The 24,640-nt window shown below is 41.6% G+C and overlaps 2 protein-coding genes across 3 annotated transcripts in view; one reads left to right on the top strand and one right to left on the bottom strand.

The window, feature by feature from the left end:
• Positions 1-905: 905 nt before the first annotated feature.
• Positions 906-11,295, bottom strand: snx8a (sorting nexin 8a). 2 transcript variants are annotated; one of them, XM_064314758.1, is made up of 11 exons: positions 10,920-11,295; positions 10,067-10,187; positions 9,261-9,391; positions 6,958-7,038; positions 6,334-6,494; positions 5,582-5,711; positions 5,114-5,182; positions 3,683-3,832; positions 3,443-3,592; positions 3,021-3,109; positions 906-1,772 (listed from the first exon to the last, which is right to left on the bottom strand). In XM_064314758.1, the coding sequence occupies exons 1-11, from the start codon at positions 11,058-11,060 to the stop codon at positions 1,763-1,765; spliced, it is 1,233 nt and encodes a 410-aa protein (XP_064170828.1). In that variant the 5' UTR covers positions 11,061-11,295; the 3' UTR covers positions 906-1,762. The 2 variants fall into 2 exon arrangements, with proteins under 2 accessions (XP_064170828.1, XP_064170829.1); XM_064314759.1 differs by lacking the exon at positions 906-1,772 and having other exon boundaries at positions 1,938-3,109; positions 10,920-11,293.
• Positions 11,296-17,869: 6,574 nt separating this feature from the next.
• ttyh3a (tweety family member 3a) overlaps positions 17,870-24,640 on the top strand; it is a 71,096-nt gene continuing 64,325 nt past the window's right edge. The window contains exon 1 of the mRNA XM_064316343.1: positions 17,870-19,183. Within this exon, the coding sequence (XP_064172413.1) occupies positions 19,058-19,183 (126 nt within the window). The 5' untranslated portion in view covers positions 17,870-19,057. The remainder of the gene's footprint in view (positions 19,184-24,640) is intronic.

The following is a 24,640-nucleotide window of genomic DNA, read 5'->3' as shown; positions in this document are numbered from 1 at the left end:
GAGAGGAGTGCAGTCTCAGTCGAGTGGCCAGGCCTGAAGCCAGACTGGTAGGGATCAAGCAGGTTGTTCTCAGAGAAATAAGCAGAGAGCTGGTTAGATGCAGCACGTTCGAGTGTTTTGGATAGGAAAGGGAGGAGAGATACCGGGCGGTAGTTCTGAATGACTGAAGGATCTAGTGTGGGTTTCTTCAGCATGGAATCGAAAGTGTGTTAGATTACCTTAACCCTTTGAAGAGCAGAACTCCATTGCTTTCGCTTACCGGTAGTGGTTGTTACATCAGCATCAGAATGTTCAGTTAAGAACATTCTAACCACATATTTGTTGTCTTACACCTTAAAGTGTTAAAGGGGACATGTAGCACTGAAGTCTCTGCAGACCCGTCACCCCCGTCCCACAGGTGGACTCCGCCATTTCAGAGCAGCCAGCCAGCGGCACAGTCGTAGCAGCGTCCTCGGAGGCAGTTTGTGAAAATTAATAAGTTTTGTTCTGTAATACTCGTTTGAACATCCCGAGGCAATAAAGTACAAAAGGACCCAAGGGTTCTTGGTTTTGTATTTTCCTCCCAATTCATTGTCGAGCTCATTGAAAGTCAGCAGTCTAGTAATAGGAGTAGCATGAGCTGCCAAGACAAACCAACCTAGCTTGTTCCAAGATGGCTGCACCCTAGTGCTAGTAGTTGCAAAAAAAAGCTAACTTTATTTTTCCAGCAAATACTGGTGAATTTCAGCTTTGAATGCAGGGCTATATTTTATTTTAAGGTCAAAAACAAATGAACCAGAGATGCATTGCTGAGTGCTTCACATCCTGTTTATGTCAGCATTTTATTCTCTAAAATAAAATGAGAAACACTAACTCCTTGGAGAACAGTGGTCAGTGAGAAACCATTTGAGCGCACTTGCCAAAAAAGTTTTGCATGTCTAGATGAATTATTCACAGTGGAATTGAGGAATATGTGTGCTGCTTGCACAAAGGCAGATTTGAATGTCTCTGGTCAGAAAAGCCGTCTAGACTAGGTCTTAAAAATTCAGCCGTGAGCTTATAATGGCTTTTTAATTCTTCAGCGGATTTACATTAAATGTAGATATGAGATTGTTCTGGCAGAGGCACCTCCACTGCATTTAAATAAGGTGCACATTTATAATAGTAAAATACGATAGATTGTAATAGTATAATGTAATATCAATGAAGCTCATTTGTAACATTTCATACATGGGCATAATGGTAGACATCCCTTTTTTGAGTATCAGATATACTGCTGAACACATTTACTATAATGGTAATGGTGTTATAGTCGAAAAAACATTCCACCTACAAGATTTACAATTAATGATATGGAGCAAAACTCACTAGCATTTTCTAGTCATTCATTTTCACACCAATCAGTTCTGGTCCAGCTTGCACTGAACGAAGACTAAATATGGTGTGCTCGTCTGAATCCCAAAACCAAAGTTTATACAGATGTGTTTGTAAATGCATTACATGCATTTAGTAGAGCATTTATATATCGTTTCCTATTGTAACTGGAGTCACACACGCACATACACACACACATACACACAGACAGTGCAGTCCTATTGTGTATGGGTTTTGAAAATTGTTCATCTGAAGAGCATTATTATTTTTATTTTTTTAAATACATGTGATTCAAATTCAAGGTTCAATTATAATTTATGAATATCCCTGAATGGATTTAAAACAGTCCTCATTTCTAACAACATGGTTTGTGCCCTGTGCTCTGGTCCTGGGGTCTCCATGAAACGTTTCATTCTGCCCTGTGGATATGACATGAAGGACACTTAAAGTGCAGCAAGTGAAGTGCAGCAAAAATATAATAATTTCAATTTGTCATGGAGCTGTATAAATGGGCCTATTCTAAAAATTAAAAATAAGAAATTAATTTTAAGATTGCAGGTCCATTAATAATGCCAAAACATATATTTTATATAGAAGTAATACATTTTATTCAACCATTTTTTCCAGCAATTACGTTTTATCAAATACAAAAATGACAACATGGACTTTTGATAAAACAAAAAGAAATGTCCATTTGACCAGCAGAGGGGTATGTAGAGCTCTGAAAATAACCCGTTGCATCACAAATGGTTTTTCAAATAAATGACAAAATGGAACCTCTTTATATTGAGATGCTTTATACTGACAAAACAAGCAAGCAAAATATGCATGTGTATCTGTAATCAAAAATACACATGATATAAATGCAGAATTTTGAACGATCCATCTCAATCAATCATCAAAATAAACAGAGACATTTGTTTTGCGAGTTCAGCTGCTCAATTAATTAGGGACAATAAAAACATTGTGTAGATTATGGAACAATATGTAGAGACAAATCCTACGTCGTATTTCAGTAGGGATATTAAACATCTGTCACAATTTCAGCGACATGCCTCTTGTAATTTCTCCCACTTGGTTCAAAAAGCCCCTGAGGGCAGGTTTTTCCAATGTCAGAGGGGTGTGCAGCAGTGTCTGGGTTACGACTAGCCTCAGTTTGTGAATGTGCCAAGTGAACGCTGCATAGTACAGTCCCTGCTTTCTCTCCATAACATTCATTTTCAAAATTGTTCAGACAATTTAATGTATGTTGCTACAGTTTTGGGCACAGTTTGAGCTGAAATTTTCATCTTGGTTCCAATATGATCCTTTAAAAGTCATATAATTGCCACAGCTGTCACATAGTGAATCTCTCTCTTTCCTCCTCTAGTGCACTCTCTTGTGGCTTTCCTACAACACTGCAGCAGATTCACTGCTGACGACTTGAAGAAAACCATAATTTAGAAATGACTAAATGTGCTTGTTCTGGTGTATTTTTTGGAATCTCTTTTATTTATTTATTTTATTTTATTTTATTTTATTTTTTTGAACAAAGCACAGTTAATGGTGTTTTGTTTGTGAGCTTTGTGTATGAAAATCCCATCAGTGTTTGATCCAGTAGATTCTTGCGGGTCATCTATTGCTACTTAAAATGAATAGTCTGTGAAAAGTGAACTCTGTTCACCTACTGGCTGGTAAAAGGAGGGGAGGAGACACTGTTGCTGTCCCCCAAAAGACGGCTCATCTTTGGTTGGAGATTGTTCCATAATTCACCCATCTAGTAAAAGAAAAAGGCATATTAATACACACACATTTTATTTTGCTTCCACCAGTTAGAACCAGAGAAAAGTAGCCTCAAAAACACTTTAGTGAGCACTTTTCTGTTTTAAGTGAGCAAAAATAAATGTATGTCCTTTACTTTAGCTCCTAAATATCTGGCAGAAATCATTACTTAAAGCTCCTCTGGTGTTCTAGGTTCAAATTAAGTCGGGGCTCTTATACCAGGCCTGTAGCATAACTTCCTCATATCAACCATGGTTAACAAATCAGGATTAGCGCAGAACTGATGCACTACGACTGACTAAAGGAATCGGTCACTCCCACTCCGCACCTCTCTGTGGCCCAGGATCTGGGAGCCCACCAGGGCCTCCAGGACGAGCGGGGCGAGCTGGAGGTAGGCGAACACCAGCTGGGTCTCCTGGTGCAGGCAGAACAGGGAGAAGTAGCTGCGCAGCTCCATGGCCTGGATGGCGTTCTCCTGCTGCGAGGGGGGGACAGAGAGCGGCGGGTGGGTGACGTGGGCGGCAGGAGGTGGACGGGGGCGTGGTCGCGCAGGCGGAGGGGGCGGTACCTGCACGATGCGGGACTCCAGCTGCTCCACGGTGGGCTGCTCTCTGGCCTGCGGGCCGGAGCTGATCGTCTGCCTCCTCATCACGCTGTGCCTCTGCTGCGCCCGCTGCTGATCCTGCAGGATGCCCTTCTCATGCCGCTCGCACAGGTCCTGCAAGCACACACACACACATACACATGCACATACACATACACATGCACATACACATGCACACACGCGCACACACACATGCACATGCACATGCGCACACACACATGCACATGTGCACATGCACATGCACACACACGCACACACACATGCACATGTGCACATGCACACACACACGCACATGCGCACACACACATGCACATGTGCACACACACACATGCACGCACACATGAACATGCACATGCGTAAAAAGGACACACATGCACAAGCGAAAACACGCACACATTTTAATTATTCATTTTACACTGCAGTTTACAATTTATTTACTTTATCACCATCCTGCAGGCACACACACACTTTATTCATTTAAGACTGTTGGTTACACTTCATTTAGACATAACAAAGATCACCCCCCCACCTCCTGCGCACACACATAGATAATAGACACATTTTAATTATTCATTTTATATTACAGTTTAGGCTTTATTTTGACATAAATCCCCTCCCACCACTCACACACAGACACACACAGAGGTACATATCCCCAAACACACGTACGCCCAGAAAATGCATTATTTCACATTCAATAAACTTTATGTAAATGCAAAACCAATTTTTCCAGAGGGTATTGAACTGCATCAGTTATCATTTTCAGCAACACGCCAGACTGTCCCCTGATTGAATTCTCCTCAGCTCATAGTGTTAGATTAGAGCCTTAGAGCCACCCCAGTCATGTCTGCCCTTCATGCTGGAAAATATACTTTTGACTTCATAAACTTTGAATTATTTATTTTCCTTCCAAATGGCGAGCAGCTGGCCTTCCAGAGACAATAACCTTTCATTCAACACAGGCAAACGCAGACACCACACACACACACACACACACACACACACACACACACACACACATACTCTCACTCTCCTTCTCTCACACACACACCCACACATACACACACAAAACTCACTTCCTCTGACACACACTGCTGTTCAGAATAGTTTTATATAGTTTTTTTTCCTCCTCGCAGTATAAAAATATATACACATCCATATAAAAAAGCATATGTGTGAACTTGCCTACAAATGACTAAATGATTGTCACTATATTGATTGATATACATTCAATTTATTCTCACGTCCTTCATTTTTAACATACCTATTTTAGTGTTGCTTTTCCTAAAGTGTTAGAAGGTCTATGGTTACTGAACTGAACCATCAAAAACGCTGTTATTAAAACGAATAAAAGTTAGTGAAAGTGCATCATGTTCAGGCCTTTGTCAAACTGACCTTGTACGACTGCAAAACATCCAGAAAGAGATTGAGTTTTTCCACAACTTCATCTTCTTCTCGTCTCCCCTTGGAAATAACAAATAAATGAAGATAAAGAATAAAAGCAATGAGTTGGAGCAGTTCCACCATTTTTTTCTGTAGCATTGAGGGATGCTAGGATTTAATAATCAAAATCAAAATTATTATTATTATTATCAACAGTATTATTGTTATTTATTATTATTATTATTATTATTATTATCTTCATCATCATCATCATCATCATCACTATCATCATGGGTCAATTGCAGCCTGTTTAGCTGTGGTATAAACCTCAGCTTTAAACCCCTGGACCACAGAACTGCATTACGACAGGAAAGCTATCCAAACCTGTGAAATGAGGATTAGCTGATCCAGCTGTGATGCATTTCTGTGGTTTAGCTGAGCAGGCTGCGGATGAGCCAGGGAGATTGCCACGCTCCATACCTGTTCGGCAGCTTTGTCAGCCAGCAGGGCGAACTCCCCGGACAGGCCCTTCAGGGACTGCTGGATGGTGCCCCAGCTGCAGTGGCCCCCGGCCGGAGAGGGGACAGACGACGTGCCCGAGCCCATCGTGCTGCCGAGCCACAAGCACATGTCATGTGACACTAATGCAACCATAGATATTGCAATGTAAGACTGGCTTCGATGAATACCAGGACCGACCAGCGTGTCAATCCCAGCCATTAGAATGCAGGTTCGGATGCACGGGCAGTTAGCTAAAGGCATCTTTTAAAACTCGAATGCCTGAAGCTTCTGAACATCATAAAAAAGTCTTTAAAAACACATTAAGTTATCTCCTCAAGGACATTCAAGTTATTGTTTTAAAATTTGTAGACTGAAGAATTGTTAGCTGCAGTTCTTCAGCTGTTCAAGTCACCTAGGGAAATTATGATAGACAATGCAGAACAAAATTAGTTATAAAAAGCAGATACAAATCAACTATGCTACGCTAAGCCTCCTATTTCCATTGATTGTTTTATTTTTCTCTGTTTAAAGTTCTTATCCAATTGTATGTACTGAAAATGTTTCAAACTGAAGTTTGTTCAAAGCCCCCGTGTGACCACATCACCACGTTTGGTGGGGGATGGGGGGTTAGGCAACCCAGACCCTCTCTTTAAAAGTTGGGCAGGGAGGGAGTGAAAAAAAAGGAAGAGGGGGAGATAGGTGGACCTCCGGACGTCCCGTGTAGAGCCCACCTGAGCTCCTTCCCAAACACCTGCAGGTCCGCGCTGGTTTCCCTGGAGCGTTCGCACACCCTCTCCACCCTGCCTCTCAGCTTGTGGAAGCTGGAGAAGGTGTTCCGGATCAGCTCCCTGCTCGAGGCAAACTGGCCCTGCACGTCCGTCGGAAGGAAGTCCTGCAGCACAAGAGCGAGCCTGCTCATTAACCCTTTAACTGCCAGCTCTACTGAGCATTTGAGCTTCTTCTCCCATCACTATTTAGCTCAGTTATCTTTTTGTGCAATTAGAAATGTGAACCAGTCAACAAACAATTAAACACATAAACATAAGTCCATTATGTGCACAAATAATTGAAGAAAAAAAATACTTTTGAATGCGAAAGCATGGTTGAGCTGCCAGCTATAGGGTCAAGGTGAGCCCTGAGAGGCTTTTTCATAAACACAGGTTGATGAGGGAATTCCATTACTTAGAGGGGATTTTAAAATCAATGTGGAAATGCTGCTCAAACAAGGCACAAAAGGGCAAACAAAAAGCTTAAACAAAGCTTAAAATGGATTTAATAACTGTCCACGGGGTGAGTTCTTTGACCAGGCCGGATCAGCGAGGAGTGGAGTCCAGGTCATGCTAAGACAAACTTACCTTAGCCTGTGTGGAAATTTTGTTTGTCATAAACTCATCCCCTGTCTTTTTATAGGCCTCTCGTAGTTTGCATTGAACATCCTATGGAAGAAAAAGAGGGAAACATCATGCAAGGCCCTGCCACGATCACTTGTACCTACAGAGAAAACAGTCCCTGAAAGTCTACTAATGATGCAGGGAAACTATTCAAGTCAGGTGTACAGTAACCGTCATTCAAAGGAGCAGAAGGCTCATGCATTGATGATCGAATACTGTGTGCCCATCACCTTAATGATGAGAAAAGAGAAGCGGTAGAACATTCTCTTGGGTAGCTGACATCTTTGCTTCAGGCACACTGAACAGCAGACAAGGCATCTTTTTATTCTTTCCAAACCACCCACTGTGGGGTTCCCCCTTTTCTCAGCTTCTCCCTCAAAGGCATTTCTTATTCTTTTTTTTTTTTCAGAAACAAAGGAAATCACAAGTTCCCATTAGAAATTGTAAAGCATTGTATCTGTGTGAGAACCTGCTGCTTCTCTAAGCTCAGAGGAAACAGCAATTGTACCAACAGACCGAATGAGTCATAAAGATGTTAATGGAAGAGAAGACACTCTTTTACATTTTAGACGGTTAGCTGATGCTCTTATCCAGAGCGAGTTGCAATTAGTGCAAACGACAAAATGGCCTAGATTCATAAATCAGCCACATCCCAATAGCAATTAATGAGAGTGCAATGGTTGGAAAATAACACTCCAGCAATAGGTACTCCTTTGTCACAGGTGCCATGGTTTGCAATCGGCGTCAAGCTTCAACCAATCTTTCCCTTGTTTAGGGCCAAAATCCTATATCCGGCAAGGCAGGAAGCATCTCTGCTGTCCTGACCTAGGTGAGCCGGTAGTTCTACCAATGGGGTGCCAACAGGGAGAAGAGCTAAGTCCGGGAGGAGTGATGACCAGGTAGCGGTGACTAGCTAGCCCAGCTATGGTAGTGACCTGGCAACAGTGATTCTGAGTCCAGTGGTCCGATACTGTACAGGCAGCTGCAACATTTGGGGCTGGTGAAAGATCCAGGCCATGTGGATGTGACCTCATTAATCTCATAATTCGGCTTATTATACCTGGAGCTCCAGTTTTCTCATCTTCCTGTTATCTCCATTAGCTGCTCTCTTTCTCTCTGTAATCTCTTCATATTAACCTGCTAATGGTGTAGCCGTACCATTACCTAGAACTGTGTTTCAGATTTCATTAACATCAAGCCTGAGAGGGCAGTGAGGGTCAGTTTATTGAAGTTTCACTTTATGTGGAGTAGTGGTTTCCTTTTTGTTTTGTTTCAGTTTTAATTTTCAAATGCTGCAACATTGCAGTGCCTGTGGACCTCAAGAAATGAAACTCATATCTTGTGGGTCTCTTCATTTTTTGAAAAAGAAAAAAGAGTATTGGTTTTTATGCATTCAGAGAAGGTGCAATGCTTAGGCATTTCTTACTTTGCTTGCCCACACAAAAGTGGCAAGAGCATCATTTACATATTACAAGTAGAAAGGATTTGTGATGCACATTGTGCCCAGCTAACCTCACCCAATGAAAACCTTCCATTTAGCCAAGGGGGGAAGCAAGCTAATCTCTGCAAAGGCTTTTTTATGTTTTTTTGCAAGAATCATTAAAAAAATATCCCTGGGCCATTTGTGAATGGCAAACTGTATTAAAACAAAGGTTAAATTGCAGGCAGTTAGACAAAGGCTAGTTATAACATACTTGTCCATAGATTTGAGTAAGGATTTAACTCAATTTTTTCACAATTTGTTTTGGTTTGTCGCAAAAAAAAAAACGAAAAACAGATTCAATCCCGCTGATATATTCAACACAGGATATATCTGCATGTCTTTGGACTGTGGGAAGAAACCAGAGAACACAAAAACTCCACACAGAAAGGCCCTCGGATGGAATTCAAATTAGCTACCTTCTTGCTTAGTAGCGACAGCGCTACTCACTGCACCACTGTGCTGCCTAATTTGAAACATGCTTTAAATGTAATAATGAGTAATTCGGTACTGGGACATATGTCACTGGGACCCTGCCATTGTACGCTTGAGCAAGAGCAACAATGCTTTGTTAAAAGTTGTGTGTAAGTTGCCCCAGATAAGAGCGTCTGCTAAATGCCTGTAATGTAATGTCAGGCCACATTCTAATAAGAGGTGGGTCCAAGAAACTATACGTGTGAATTAACTGGGCTGTTGGCTCAGAGAATCTGGGAATCTCTTCAAAAGAGTACATAAGAGAATAAGCGAATGAACAAGTGAAGTGAATGTGGTTGGGCAGGCCACGTACCGAGCCGTTGAAAGTGAGGAACGTCTTCACCAGCTCGTCCTCGGAGAAGAACGGGTGACGCGCCACCGTGTTGATGAACCTACGCAGGGCTCTCCGGCGGCCCTCGATGAACTCCCGCTCCGAGGTGAGCACTGGCGAGAGACAAAGACACACCTTTCAGCAATGCGGTCTAAAGACTGACAAATAACACTTTGTACTGAGAAACACAAACACAGCTAAAAATGCAGGAATAAAGGAATAATGACATCTGTGTGACTTCCCCTTAGCCTTCAAAAACAAAACATTTAATTTCACTTCTGCTTGTGCGATACATGATCAATTCAGACATTCAGAGAGGGGAATCCCCTCTGTGGATACCGCATTTAAGACACAGCTCCAGTGTAGTAGACTATATAACCAACTTTTACTCATCATGGCATAGAGTCTGAGCTTCCCCTAGTCTGTAAATCTGAGCTACACCACAGCCCGCCTCATCAAAGACAGAAGACTTAGCAGCCAGACTCTCTTCAAGCAACATTCACTTGCGCTACCATAGAGGACTGAAGTCCACAAAAGGATTCAGCCAACACAGAGAGTTTGAGGATTGGCTAGAACAGTGGTAACCAACTATATTCCTGGAGATCTACCATCCTGTAGGTTTTCATTACAGCCCTAACAAAGCACACCTCAATTCACAGCTATAGATCTGCATTGAGCTGCTAATTCGTGAGCCGAGTGCCAAGTTAGGGTTGAAATGAAAACCTACAGGATGGAACAGGGCTGGTTACTAGTGTGCTAGAAGGACTGTCCCGCTCCCGGCTGTGTACCTCCTTTCAGCTTCCTCTTCGGGGGAAGCGCTGGCACCGCTCTGTAGGGAAACCTGTGCAGCAGGACCTCGTGCAAGACGTCAAAATCGGTGTACCTCCGATAGACAGATATTTTGAAACGCTGGAAAAGGTAAAAAAGGTCAAATTATACACAGCAGGGACACAATTCTCCCACCAAAGCATTTGATGCTGTAGTTTTTAGGAAAGTACAAAACTTATTATGGCTGGTTCCTCTTTTCTCTCATGAGATTAATCATGGCTTGATTACAGATCAATCGTTACGCATTTACGTGTGATTATTGATGCCTAGCAGATTTAAGCTGACTTACAGGCAGAAAAAAACTTACTGGCTGGAAACACAAGGCCCTGGAGATATACTTACAGTGGTGGATGTATACAGGGCAGCTGAGGTGAAGGGTTTTGCTCACAGGCAGTAACAGTATATCACATTCACCGTATATTTTGGCATTCAGCAGATGCTCTTGCCCAGAGAAACTTACAGAGCACAATATGGATTTATACTGGACAGCTGCTCACACAATTCAGGTTAAACACATTGGTCAAGGGAACAATAATTTCCTGTCAGGTTAAGCATTTTCCACAAATCCAAAAGAGCAAAAAAGGATTATCTGACTAAATACTATTAATAACAGCATTCAATAAAGAATGGAAAATAAATGATCAAGTTATTACCAATTTATTATGAATTTATTGATAATTATTATAAGTTGCATTGCAACTATGAGGAGCTAAGAATAATATGTGCAGTAAGATTAGAAGGCACAGCAGCATTCATAAACAACATAATGGCCTTGATCCGTAAAGGTAATGCAGATAAGTAGCTGTCACCCACCTGACTGGTGACCTGGTACTCCACGTGCTTTAGGAAGAGGCCTTTCTTCTCAGGGATGAGCTCCACTCGCACAGTGTCCCTCTCCAGCAGCTGCGTCAGGCTCCGGGCCACTAGCAGGGGGCTCTCCCGAGCCGACTCCATCCCCAGAGCGCAGCGGGTTGTCTCGGCTCCCCCCGGCCTCGGCTTGGCGAGCTGTGCCAGAGTGCAAATTAACGCTCGCACCGCAGACAGCACCCCGAGGCAGAGTGCAAACAAACCGCACCGGGAGCCAGAGCGGTCGCGCCAGCCTCCCGCCCACTGGCAGAGTGACGCCGTATCCCAGCAGCAAGTCAAAAATCAGGTCATGTGACCGCCTCAGATGACGAATTTGTCAGCGGCTGGTCTTAACACGCTCGCTTTTTGCTGGGAAAGTCGACCCAAACAACAAGGGACTCAGAAAGAGGAAATAAAAAAGAGGATGGAGTTCCCCTTTAGGTCTAATAGCTTTGTCTATTAGTGCATGAATCGCTATCTCATCCAGAATCAGCAGTATACAAGTATGTTGAGGGCCACTGTCGTAACACTGAGGCGATAGACTAATCATAGGAATTTAGGAGCAATACCCAGGGCTGTGCAAAAATTAAGAGGTACACAGCTATGAGCTTTCTGAAGCAACAAAATTCAAATGTTTAACTCAGTTTTAGCTCAAATATATACCTTCACATGTGGATGAGAACTAAAGTACAGCTCATGTATTTATGAATAATGTGATGAAAAACAAGCACTTTAATTGCAACTCCATGGCGATAAATTAAGGGACAAATAAAAAGACGTGCATACAATGTGCTGACTGACTTCCCTTTTTGAGTAAAAGGGGATGCACAAATGCTATGCATGGAGATTTTTGGAAACCACCAAACAAATACAACATTCCATGTGTCTGAACTTTTAAACACATATTTTCTTAAACAGATAATACTAGTCCTTCCTCTTGAACTAGCTGTGTACATTGTAATAGGACTGACAGTCTCCCCGGTGGCAGTGGACTTTATATTTAAGCTTGACAATCAACCTGAAAAGCAGCAGTTCCTTGATTTATTTTTTGTGTGTGCCTTACATTATGATGATCGTACTCAAGCTGCATAAAAAGTGAACAGCAAAGACTGGCTTAAATCTATACAGCTACTCAAAATGGTGGACAAATGACATTGAATCCAGGATTAACAGGCAAAAAACACTCACTGACGAGGCTAAACACTTATTCATCTACATGTTTTACAGCTTTATTCATTTGTTCTTTTCACTTCATCTACAGTCTTTTATAATTACCTAATATGCTGTTCTCCCGTAGGTAGACACAAGGCTGTGTTCCTTTGTTAGCGCTGTAATGTTTTGTGAAGGCACAGAATGCAGAGATTTTTTTTAACCCATGTCTTCTACAATCTGCAAAGAGCAGTTAAAAAAAAAAACCTTGATTCCACCTGTCTACCTCATTCTTGTTACTGGTTCAGATTACACAGATGTAATATCCATGCAATCATTACCTACAATGGCCCTGCGTAAACAAGTCCAAGGAGTTTACTAAAGGTTGCTAACCCGTTAATGTGCAACTTTATATGGACGGGCAAGCCAGTTGTCTTCATTACACATCAAGGCCTGGAACATTGCTGCCTCACAACAGTGTCTCAGGAGTTTCTCAACCGCACTGGCCCAGCCACACGCAGTGTGGATCACTTCTGACTGACAGTTTCTAGCTCCAAGCTTTCATGGGACACAAGAATATTCTGTTTTTACTTTCTGACAATGAGATTTCTTCAAAATTTTACACCTGTTTGAGAGGGCATAACAGTGTTCTCATGAAGTTTTAGGGAATTTTGAAGAGCCTCACCTACACTGAATATTAACAGACATATACTGGCATGTTAAATAACACCCCTGGACAATAGCATACAAGACAAGACAACTCGCACCAATATCCAGCAAGGACATGTGTGGATTCTTATTGTAATGCATTCCTGTCATTATTGTATTGTAGTTCTGCATTATAGTAGTGCATTGCTGTATGTTATTTTGAAATTTTGCCTAACCTTTCTTCACATTGTGCAGCTGTGCAAAAACAGTAAAAAGGAGGGCTGAAAAGCAGACAAGCAGCAACTGAGAAGCTTAAAAAAGTTACAAATATTTTTTAAAAACTCAGACACATACTGAAACAGGGCCTTGAAAATGAATGCATTTCCCTGTAACAGTCTGGAAAAATAAAGCTATTCTATTCTTTTCTACTCTGTTCTATAGACCTTGTGTCAGGTTTAACTGAAGATAAACCGTATTGGCCTTGGGAATGATGTCACCATTGAAGAGGATAATTCATTCATTAGGCGCACATTTCTTGCTCCTAATGTCACGAGTTGTTCCCATTAAAACCCAGAGCTTTCAAATGGTCTCATGTTGCTCACAGAGCCTTTTTAGCGCACCTTCTGCTGTAACTGCTGCTATTCAGCTTAATGTCCAGCAAGAAGCCCTTCACTCAAATACAACGAGAAATGACCCGTTTGAATTCTGAAATTACAAAAATAATTTTAATGAACAAATGAACCATATGCCTGTTCCTTACCTGACACTTACGTCTGAGCTGTGGTACTAAAAGCATCATCTATTGTGACAAGTTGTGCTGGGTGCACAGAACACGACTCTTGCACTTTTGTACATATAGTGGTAATACCTGTCATTTTGGGGAAACCACCAATTCATCTTCTTACTACACTTCAGAGAGTCATAAATCTAACCACATAGCTTTGGAAAATGATCCTGAGTTCGAAACAAAAGTAAAAACAGCCCTGTTTATGGGAGTCAAACAGACTGGGATATCAAATATCACTTTGTAACATAAAAAACCCAAAGTTAGTCATGGGTTAGGTACTGCGTGTGTTTATTAAAAAAATGTTTAATTGGTTAAATGATAATAATGTGAAATCACGTAAGTGTTAGTAGTGTTCTATAGGCAGATGCCCACATGCTTTCCTAGGATTCAACCCGACATGATAACCAGCAACTCGGAACTTGCTGTTCATAACCTACTCAAATAATGTCTGTATTTGCTATGGCCTATTAGAAAATATTAGTAGGCCCAATTTGTAAATTACCATGACAAAAATAATTTGTAGAATATTAACTTAAGTTAAGTTATAAACAGCAACAAGATGCGTAACGCATTATATGCCTATATTTCACTGCTTGTTTTAATGATAGGATGATAAGAACGAATACGAATTTCATCAGAGAGAAATAAGGGGGGAATTTCAATCCAACATGTCCCTTTTTCAACAGGCTTATATTATTGTATTGGTTTATATATACATTTCGGAGTGCTATTTGAGTAGTAATATTTCATCCATACCATTTCAGATGTACATCAGTTACTGTTCTCTCATAGACAAGTAATAGCCACCTATCCCCCTATAGCCAAATTTTATCGTTTGTAACGAGTGCAGGTACTGTGAACAGGCTATGCAACTTTGCTCTGTTGTTGACAGCTAATATGTCATTCCTGTTATGAAGTTCTACCTCAGGCGGAGTGTTTAATTTGAATAAAACTTTAAGTTTTATTTGTCTATCTGACGTGTCTAGCTGTATTATACAGTACTTTCTTGTTACACTTTCATGTGGCCGTAAATCTGGAGTTTCGCATATATGGTGGCTGGTACAAATATACAATATCTGTAGATGTTCTGGCGTTAATACCGTTAATACAGCCATAATGTGCACATTAATATTAAAATCACCGCTGATAGAAGTGTCTACAAAATTGATACATGTATTATATCCATTCCTTGTTCACTTATAGCCACTAGGTGGCACAACATGTCACTGGACTTGTTGAGGTACAAGGGAAACAACATGAAATATGGCTGAAATAAGGATTTAATGAAGAAGGAACAATGTGATTTTCAGAGGAAAGAGCTTGGTAAGAGGAACAGTTCCTGTGGGCATGAGAAACAGTTCCTGTGGGTAAGATGTTTGTCACTGTAGCAGGAAGAACAGGTCAGAATATAGGAAAAGGTCAAAGTAGGTAGAGGCAAGAATGACTCAGAAGATTCCAGTAACATTCTGAAGAGAGATAACAGAGAGCAATAACTATTAGTCATAAAAACAGTAAGCACTGGAATCCGAGACAGTCTTTGAAAATTGCAACATTGATATGAGCTGAAAAGAGAGAGAAAAAAAGAAATTGATTAAAAATTGCACACCATGGGCATGTGTTCAGTAAATTAGGCTCCAGTAAAGGTCAATGCTAGAGAATGGTTAAAAGACTGATCCAAAACACTCATATTTCTGAGATAGAAGACATATGGTGAGATCACTGAACACGCAGTTTAAATTGTTACATTGAGCCATTAACTTGCCAATTACTAAAAGAAACTATCTGCTGATTGACCTCTCTATGAAAATAGTAAGGATTTCATCTCACAAAATGAATACAATGCACAGTCAGCCATATTCTCAAAGGACACCTATCCGCTGAACTGGTGCTAAGAATATTGGCCCCTTTTCTTGTCTAATCTAATAAAACATTTGGAATGTTTTATAATAAACGCTTACATATAGTGTTCAGATGTTGTTTAGAACTTGTTGTATATGCTTTCAAACAGAATTAGAGTATAATAAGTACAAGGCTAAAACATGTAACAAAAACAGTACAAACAGCATCTTATACAGGTAGCCTATTACATCAGAGAGCAGATCTATGCAGGCCTGGAGTCATCAGCTACGGAATACTGAAAATGGCTAAAGGTAAACAGGCCATGTATTCACTTGGGAAGATTCTATTATTCCCTTCCTTTCTGAAAGTCACCCCCCCCCCCCCCCCCCATGAGAGGAAGCCAACTTTCTGCTTATTTTTTTTCCTCAGAGGCCCTGATAAACTGTTGAGGCACAGTGCGCAATTGCTGTGCCACCATTAACACAAAACCAGCAAGGGTGAGTGTGTGGTCTCCCCACTGAAAGTCCTTATCTGTGAGGTTAAATTAAGCTGAACTTAATTTTAGGGAACTCATTTGCCCGACTTTCCATTCGACTAGAAATCTTTAAAACACAACCTGAAGGCTCATAATTGCTTATTTAAACCAGTGGATATGGCAATTTGAACTTAATTGATGGGTTTTCTGACAGAACTAAATACAGCAAACATGTTTTTGTTAAACAGATTGTATTAAATAATAATAATAATAATAATAATAATAATAATAATAATAATAATAATAATAATATATTGAAAGGAAAAAGCCAGGCCTGAAGTGTATCAAATGGTCCAGGAGGTCTCACTTGGTGTGCTCGTGAAATATTACTCATTTCTTTGCTGCAGCTTTCAGTCCAGTAGTGATGTATGTTTTGCTTCCTGAAAAGCAATATGTTTTTGATTGCTACCCTTGTGCCTACTGATCTTATTATTTTTCTATTTTTCAAATACTGCAATAGAACTATGATTAATCAATAAGATAACATTTGTACTCAGAATGATGTATGTTCTGTCCAAATCCTATGTGTTGTAAATTCCCTCATTCTATTTCTTACTATAGTCAAAAGAAAAGCAAACAGGCCTCCTTGAAACTGTGTCAGGAACGCCTAATTTAATTTGGAAAAATCCTTCAGGGTGGGAGCCTTGTCAAACTGTGAACAGATATCTTTTCACTAAAAACAAAAGCATAAATGCCCTGTACCAGATGGTGGTCAAAAGATATCAGGGATCTGTTTTACCTTACATCCTCCTAAAACAAGGTAATCCAGTTTTGTCATTTGATGGGGATACGAGTCTCTGGTCTTAATCTCAAGAACCATATATTCTGCAATGAAACCTACCCTACAAGGGTCTTTCAGTAAAAAATAAAATAAATATTTGACAATATTTTCACCATGACTTTTGTTTTGTCAATCATAACACTTGTATTATGTCTAAAAAAATGTAAATACTTATTTAAGAATTTTATATTTTATATTATATTTTTTTCCTAGACTGGTCTCAGGAGGATATGGAGATAATACAAGGGAAACATGGTCTCAGCCATAGCCTGTTCTGGTTCTGTTTCGGTTCTGGTTCTGAGGTCAGAACCCTTTGTGTCTCTGTTTTTCTGTGATCTTTCTGTTGGCCTCCCTTAGGCCTGCCTTTCAGTCACAGGACACATCAGGGCCCACGCAGTCCCCCAAGCACAGGTTCCGTGCCGATGGTCTGGACTGCTGTCAAAACGCCTGACACACCGCACATTTATACAGAAATGGGCCAATGCTGATGTTTGGAAACTGAAGGCATCTTTGCCCAGAGTCTGGTGTTGTGCCTGCTTGTAGGATGAATGCGCCCCAAAGGAAAGTAGGGGAAGGAAGGGTTTGCACTTGACCATGGAACCTGGTGGACAACGCAGTTAAATACTGCAAGATGAAGCCCATAGCATACTTAATGAATGAAAATGTTTCCAGTGTCCCATCCAGATGTAGCCTAAAATAATGCTAAAATATGGAGTCTTTTTTTTTTATTTTAATTTAAATAATGTCAATTCAACTGCACATAGACTGTATAGTGCATTGTATGAAGCAGGCACTGTGTTTAGTCTGACAGTTGTAAATTTCAGAAGAAAGCGTAGAAAACGCACCATGCCATTTTTCATGACAATTTTTCGACCCACTTCAACCCCTCCCACACACCACTCCTGAGTCCCCACCCACAGTTTGAGAACCACTATTAGAGGAGGATGGTAAAAAACGGAGCGACATTTAGCTGTGATGCATTTTTGTGCTAACGACCACATTATAAGGTTTGCTGAGCATATCACTCATGATTATTTTTATCCATTATATTGAATATTGCCCATTATCGTTATCTTGTCGTTCAAAAGAGGAGGTCATGAAATATTCACAAAAAGCTCACGCAAGGCAGGGAGGGTAGGAGATCGTACCCATAAAGGTGTGGTGTGCCGTGTTCAGAAATTGTCCGCGTAATCTGCCTTTGGCCACCAGAGGTCAGTACATGCAACAACTTCGCTCCGGATACCATTGCCTTTTGCGTCCTTTGAGAGGCTCAGTGGAGAAGAGACAACTATGACTTCATCAAGCTCCGGGGTTTAAGGCAATGCCAATGGTGTTCCTCTTGTTCGCTTCTGTCTTTCCATTGGACCATGGACGTTGGTGATAGTGCTGTGTTGGTGAAGTGAAAGTGGATGTAGAAGGGGACGTTCTCTGTGAAATATCCTGGGCTCGCTGGAAAATGGAACTCTGTCGTTGCTGAACAAAGGGAAATCGCGCAGCACCATCGCATGTGTGAGTCTAAGGGACCAGGATGGCTGGATAAACCGAAAAAATCAAATCGGCACGGCAAGAGCATCCACCATATGGTTTGCACATCTGCAGTGGAGCTGATGAACAATACACATAATAAAGGAAGATCACCGACCAAATATAGCGAGCGGTTGACAGGTTTACATATTTAGTTTTGCAGATTGTGAACGAGCCTGCTATTTGGTTGGCTTGGAGTGTTTGAATGGAAACGGAGTGGAGCTGACCTCGCTTCTTCGTCGAGTGGTGTGCTTGCTGTTAAAATATTTCAAGCAACCTAACTTGGTAGCTAGCTAAGTATTATGTAGCTAGCTGTCTTTGGTAAGCTACATCCTGTCAGTGTTGTGAGATGGTCTGATAGAAACCTATTAGGGGTTATCTATATTTTGTGGCAATTCAGACAAGGGAAAGGGTGTTTGCAGGTTGGGAATAGTCAGGTTGGTGTTGAAATTTCATTAACAACAAAATGTTGATGTTGGGGCATCAATGCCATACGGTATAAGGGTTCACCGTCCAGACTTTGGACACTGTGGAGGCACCGCGCGAACGGCGTAGGAAAGGAGTACGGGAACCGCCGTCTGATTGTTGTGATTACCTTCTGTATTATGTTAGCTAGCTAGCTGGCTACCCAGACATGCATCTTGGGCCGGCTAGCTAGCTAGCTTGGCATAACACTTATTTGCCACCTTGCCATTACATTAGAGACCCTATATTTAGTTAGCAATATTAGCCAGTTGAGTGATACGGTTGGAATACTTGGATTAGAGATCTTCCTGGATTTGAATTGGATTATTCTGTTGGGTTTGTCTATTGGAATTTGAAAATTACAGCTGCCACTGACTATGGCAGCAGTAGTCAACTACTCGTCTCCCTGGTGGGTGAACCTGCTTCACCGACTCCCCCACTTCAATCTGCAGTTCGAGAAAACAAGCAGCGATTTTCGCCCTGAAGATCTGGAATACCTACAGGTAAGGACAATTCAAATGAGACACCTGCACAAATAAGATCTATAAAATTATCATACCTCTATGAACACAAATTGATTTGTTTAACAATAGCTGCGATTTCCACTCTACTCTGATATCAATGAGCATCAATTGCAATTTTTAACGTTTTAATATAAATTCGTAATATTTCATCATTAGTCATCGAAAAGTCATACTTTGTCCAAGCGAAACCTGAGAGAGTGCAGTGCTTCAACAAAATAATTTCATTAATAATTATATAATATTAAGCTCGCTGTAACCAGTCTATTCCAAGCCCAAGGACAACCCTGTGAAAGACCCTCTCTTGCTGTCACGTGACTTCATATTATGTTTCTGTAACCTTAACGTCATGTTTTTGCAAAGCAGGGCTATACTGATTTGATTGATGCCAGGAGCAGAGAACAGAATTCATATTGCATTCTCGTGATAATAATGGCAGTGCGAAAATAACAATAGCACTTGTCGCATATTTTGGACAACCCATCGTCGTTAATTAGTTATAGGTTGTTACTGCCCTCTGTTGCGTGAAAAGCATGGCATGTCCTGTGGCTAGCATGCTGTTTCCTTGCTGCCTTCCAAATGTCCAGTTGAGATGCTCTGATGACGTCAAGGAAACAACATGACCAGCAAGTTCGCGACGGTGCAGTCAGTCATATGGTGCTTCTCGAGCTGAAGAGTGTTGGCCAGCAAATCACAGAGGAGCGCATCATCGGCATTGGACATACGTGATTCTACTCCTGTATTGATGTATTCATGTCGCACCAGTTCGCAGAGTAATGACTTTCCCTTTTTTGTATACTGGAAGACGATTTGACATCCCAATTGCAACATTCCACAAACTGTCTTAATACAACATTTTTTGTGACTACTGTTATTGATTGTAACATTGATAACTTGCCATTGGTTTTGCTCTTCGCCTAAACCTTTGTGTCAGCTCTTTTCTCAGTGGTTAAGAGTTAAACATAGAGCTAAATGCGAATTAAATTCTGAACACCACTGTTTATTTTGGTGGGCCTTAGTTGTAGTTCAATTATGAATGCTCCACATGCCAAATCATTTGGGAAATCGTTGATCATTTGACATTGTTTCATTCATGATGCATTGGTTCTAATATTTACAATTCTGCAAGAAGACTTGGGCTATTACACAACAGGAAATGCAGCCTAATTGTTAGGAATAAGTCACTATCTTGCATTAAATAGCTAGGTACTGCTTGATTCACTGCCCTGTAATCATAACTGCTGTCTCTTCGCAGTGTGTATTTGAAAGAGTCTAATTTATTGCTTATGAAATTCGCTCCCAGCTCTGCAAATATTCTTTCAATTATCATTGCTTAGTTTATCAGTGGAATATGCTTTGAAAAAACCTGCATTTCCTTCAGGGTGATTAATTGTGTTCTTCCCTAATAAACCACATAAATCACATGCTGTGCTGTGTGTGAATACACAGTGTAAACTTCTGTGTGTAAAAAAAGCTGTATTTTATGTTCCTCTGCCAGTGCCAATCATTGAGTGCCAAACCTACTTGCTAACATCATGATGATCTTTTGAGACTCCTACACTTTAGCGGGTGTAGTTGGACACACCTAGGCCACACACACACGTGCACAAACACACACACACACTCACACATTTTGAAAGTGTTTTTACATCATGCCAACATGTTAAACGCTCTGCAGCGAAAGTCAACATCTTGACTTTCGTAAACTGTTCTGGAAGGGGTTCCCGTGGCATCTCGGTCTTCCAGATGGACAGCTGAACCTATCGTGTGTACTTGACGAAATGTGCTCTCCCTCAAAACACAGAAATTGCCTGCAGTCCTCCGACTGCAATGAAGAAAGTATGTCATTTGGATTCTGAGATGTGCGGTGTACAGTGAAGCAGCTGAGGCTATTGGGGAAGCATCTCTATCATTTGGGCCTACTGTGTTTTTAACCCTTTCAGGTGTAAGATCACAAATATGTGATTAGAATGTTCTTGACTGAACATTCTAATGCTGATGTAACAATCACAACTGGTAACTGAAAACAATGGAGTTCTAGAATACTGACTCAAATTTTCAACAAACGTTCCAAAAAACCTACTCTTCAGAGGTTTAAAATATGTGAAAGCATTACTTTCTGTAGACAAGCTAAATAGCTGCTTATTGGGCCATTTCCTGTTAATCCTGACTTTCCAAATTGTGTAGCCTATGCTTGGGTGTTTCAAGGCACCTGTCATTTCTAGTGATGCACAACACGGTGATTATTCGCATTTTCTTAATTAAAATGGCAGGATAGCTTGGGGAACGATTTCATGCTGGTGGACAGTAATGAAATGAGCTTGTTTAATCTCTGGGCAAATATTGCCCCGCTCCTTTTGTTGCAGGGCGTCTGCTTTCTCCGGATGCTAAGTAACGAGCTGATGCACTTTGCTCGCTGTTGCTGCTGTGAGAATGTAGCCTAAATTCTGCGCTAGTGCGTGCTATTTCCGCTATTTCCAGCAAAGCAAATCTGGCCGTTTTGAGTTTCAGTCAATGCAGTCGCAGAAACGCTAACTGGGTTATTGCTGGACAGTTTATCTTGTGTGTTGCTGTGTTTATGGATTAACTGTGTATATATACTACTGTCTGTGTATATCGGCTATACTTTGTTCATGTGAACAAAGCGTGTCTTGTTTGCGTTTGTGCTGGTTCAGATGTGACGCGTGGCATACAGTATTGCACGTACGGCATCCTAGCTTGCGCAAGGCGAGCAGTTCCTGTTGTGAGATTGTAGCCCATGATTTATCACAGCCCAATGCACGTTTAACGTCTGGCTTTGTGCTCTCTGTTCATTCTCACACTCATCTGCTTATTAAAGGCTACAGATGGCCCCCAGACAGCCCGGGGGGGGGGGGTCGGTTTGGGGGAAGTGTCCTGCGTATCTCATCTGCATACATTTTTGCTTATTCAGAGTTTGATCCCCATTTGTTTATTTTGTTTTTCCTCCATAAATCTTTGGTTATACGACTGGACAGGTTTTGGCAAATGAGGGATTATTCAGGAGGAGATGGAAGTCTCTGGAAAACTTGCTGGTTTATATGTAACTGCATTTTTTTTTTTTGGGGGGGGGGGGGGTGGGGGACTTGTTTTAGCGAATGGTGACAATTCCTGTCTCGTCCTTCTATAGCAGGCTGAATGAAATTACTGACTTCCATTTACGTCATGCTTTTCGAGGCATGACTGATGGAAGTTGCCACTTGGATTGATTTGAAGAAGAAGAAAAAAAACCCAGTGACAGACCACAAGGAATGGCAGTAATGCGCTTTTAAATATAGGGTCCAAATGGAAAACCCTTTCAGCATTGTCCCAGTTGCACAATGTCAGTGCCGGTGCTTGGGGTGCGCTCGCTTGCATTACCGGCCTCCTGCTCTGTGTTGTTTTGGTGTGTTCCGGGGACATGAGTGACTTTGCCCTCCGGCAGAAGGCTTAGAGTTGACATTGGCGCAAAGCCCTGCTTGTTGGCAACGTTAGCGTTGCGAAGGTCCGGCCCGTGGAACAAGGGTTAAGGCGAACGGCAGTGAAAAATTAACTTCCTCGACTAGCGGGGCACTTTTGCCACGAGGCGAGGTAGCAGTGAAAACATCGGGGCGCTGCTGTTACAGTTTTTCTCGTAATGGAACATGTAGCCTACAGTGTTCCATTTCAAACTCCACTGGCTACATTTGCCTGAGTTTCACGTCGTGAGGACTGTGTTCACTTGGCATTTAAGAAGTACAAGCGTGGGGGGCGGCTGATGCTTAGTGAAACAGATTGTTTGTTGTAACTGTAACTTTCACTTTTGGTTTTCAAGCAGAACTATGAGACTTCCTTTGAATTAGCGGAGTTCGTCCAAAATTGCACAGTGTTCAAGCTTGTAAGAGCCTTTCTGCTTTCTTGGTTGTGTCCCTGAAACCGAAGAATCAGCTCACAGCAAAATATTTCAGCAATGACAGCAAACAAATGCAATGGTAATGATCCTTCCTTCAGGCTAAAAGAAGGAAATGATCTTTTCCTTTGAATTTCACCCAAAGTTTACATGATCTGGAAAAGCGGAGTTTTTATTAAATTTGTTTTTTGACCTGAATTGGTTTGACTTTCAGGGTGGGGGCTACATGCAAGAACATCTAGAATAACGGCTGGAAAACAACTGATAACTGCTTTGTTCTCTTACTGTACGGATATATTTTGGGGTTAATAAAACTCCAGCGATGACTGCATGAAAATCTTTGAAATGGATGTGAAACATTTCCCCTTCCACAGATGGGAAATGTCATTTCACACGAGGCGAAACTCCCCTTTGAAAGCTGAGCTCCGATCAACCCGTCTCCTGATTTTATGGACTGATGCCGTCGAAATGTCAAAATCAGAGGGCCCGGATCGAACGATTCTGATCGCTCTCCCCGTGTCGGTAATCATTGCGACGCTGTAACGGGACCGCACTGCAGATGAGAGTCAATATTCACCCTGCTGCCCCCCCTATCGATTTTTAGCCTTCCCAGTTCTGCGTTGAACTTCAATCAAATACATCACGCTGATCATAAAGACGCTTGGCTAAAACTTGTACGTTCTTTGAAATGACAGTGCCTCCCGTAGAAATGTGAACACACACGTATCAAAAGTTGCCGTTCTAAGTTTCTTTATGCTCGCAGTTTCACTTGGTAGAACCCCTGATAAACAGAGCGTGCATAGACTACCCCACAGTGGTTCTTGAAATTAATTTAGGACGAAAAGTCCTCCAAAGGCACCATTATGTATCCCCCGTCTCCTTTGATCCAAGCATCAGTGGATTATTACCGGCAACAATCACGGTGATTATCTCGCGGCAGCCGTGGCCGAACGTCTTGATCCACTGACAAGCTCTTAATTGCGAATGGCTTTCCCCCTTTTTTCCCTCCAGCCTCTTATTAAACCACGTCATAGGCATCGGCCATCTGAGCGAGGAGGGTGGAACGCAGCTGCCTCAAATTGCGTCCGATTGCGTCCGTGGCGACACGCCTGGGGTCCCAACCGGTTCGCAGGCAAATTGCAGCCATGGATTTTGTGTCCTGTGTTGACCGGCACTGGCTGCAGTTGGTGGATCCAGAATATCGGATGGAGGAAAGTAGATCGGTAGATGTATCGGTGAAGGGATGGACCCAGCGGTCGTGAAAGAAAGAAAATGGAAAGTTAGATTACACACCAGGTCAGGAACGGAAGTATGTCGCAATGTGCTCCCAAGAATCAACGTTTAGGCCATTTGTCTTTTATGCGGTCCGTAAGGAGCACTAATCAACCTGGGGGGGTTGACATTGACCCCCACCTGGTTTGCTCTGAGACACAATAATTTCTGCGCTCAGCAAAACGTTAGTTTGTCATCCATGGAGTTTGTGTTCTCGGGCTAAATATCATGTTTCTTACCCATGCTTAAAAATTTTGGTTATTTCTCACAACCGCTTATAT

This window comes from Anguilla rostrata, chromosome 17, assembly GCF_018555375.3.
Source record: "Anguilla rostrata isolate EN2019 chromosome 17, ASM1855537v3, whole genome shotgun sequence".
In the NCBI taxonomy this organism is placed as follows: domain Eukaryota; kingdom Metazoa; phylum Chordata; class Actinopteri; order Anguilliformes; family Anguillidae; genus Anguilla; species Anguilla rostrata.
Note: the sequence above shows the minus strand (reverse complement) of the source record. Positions and strands in the feature narration are given on the sequence as shown.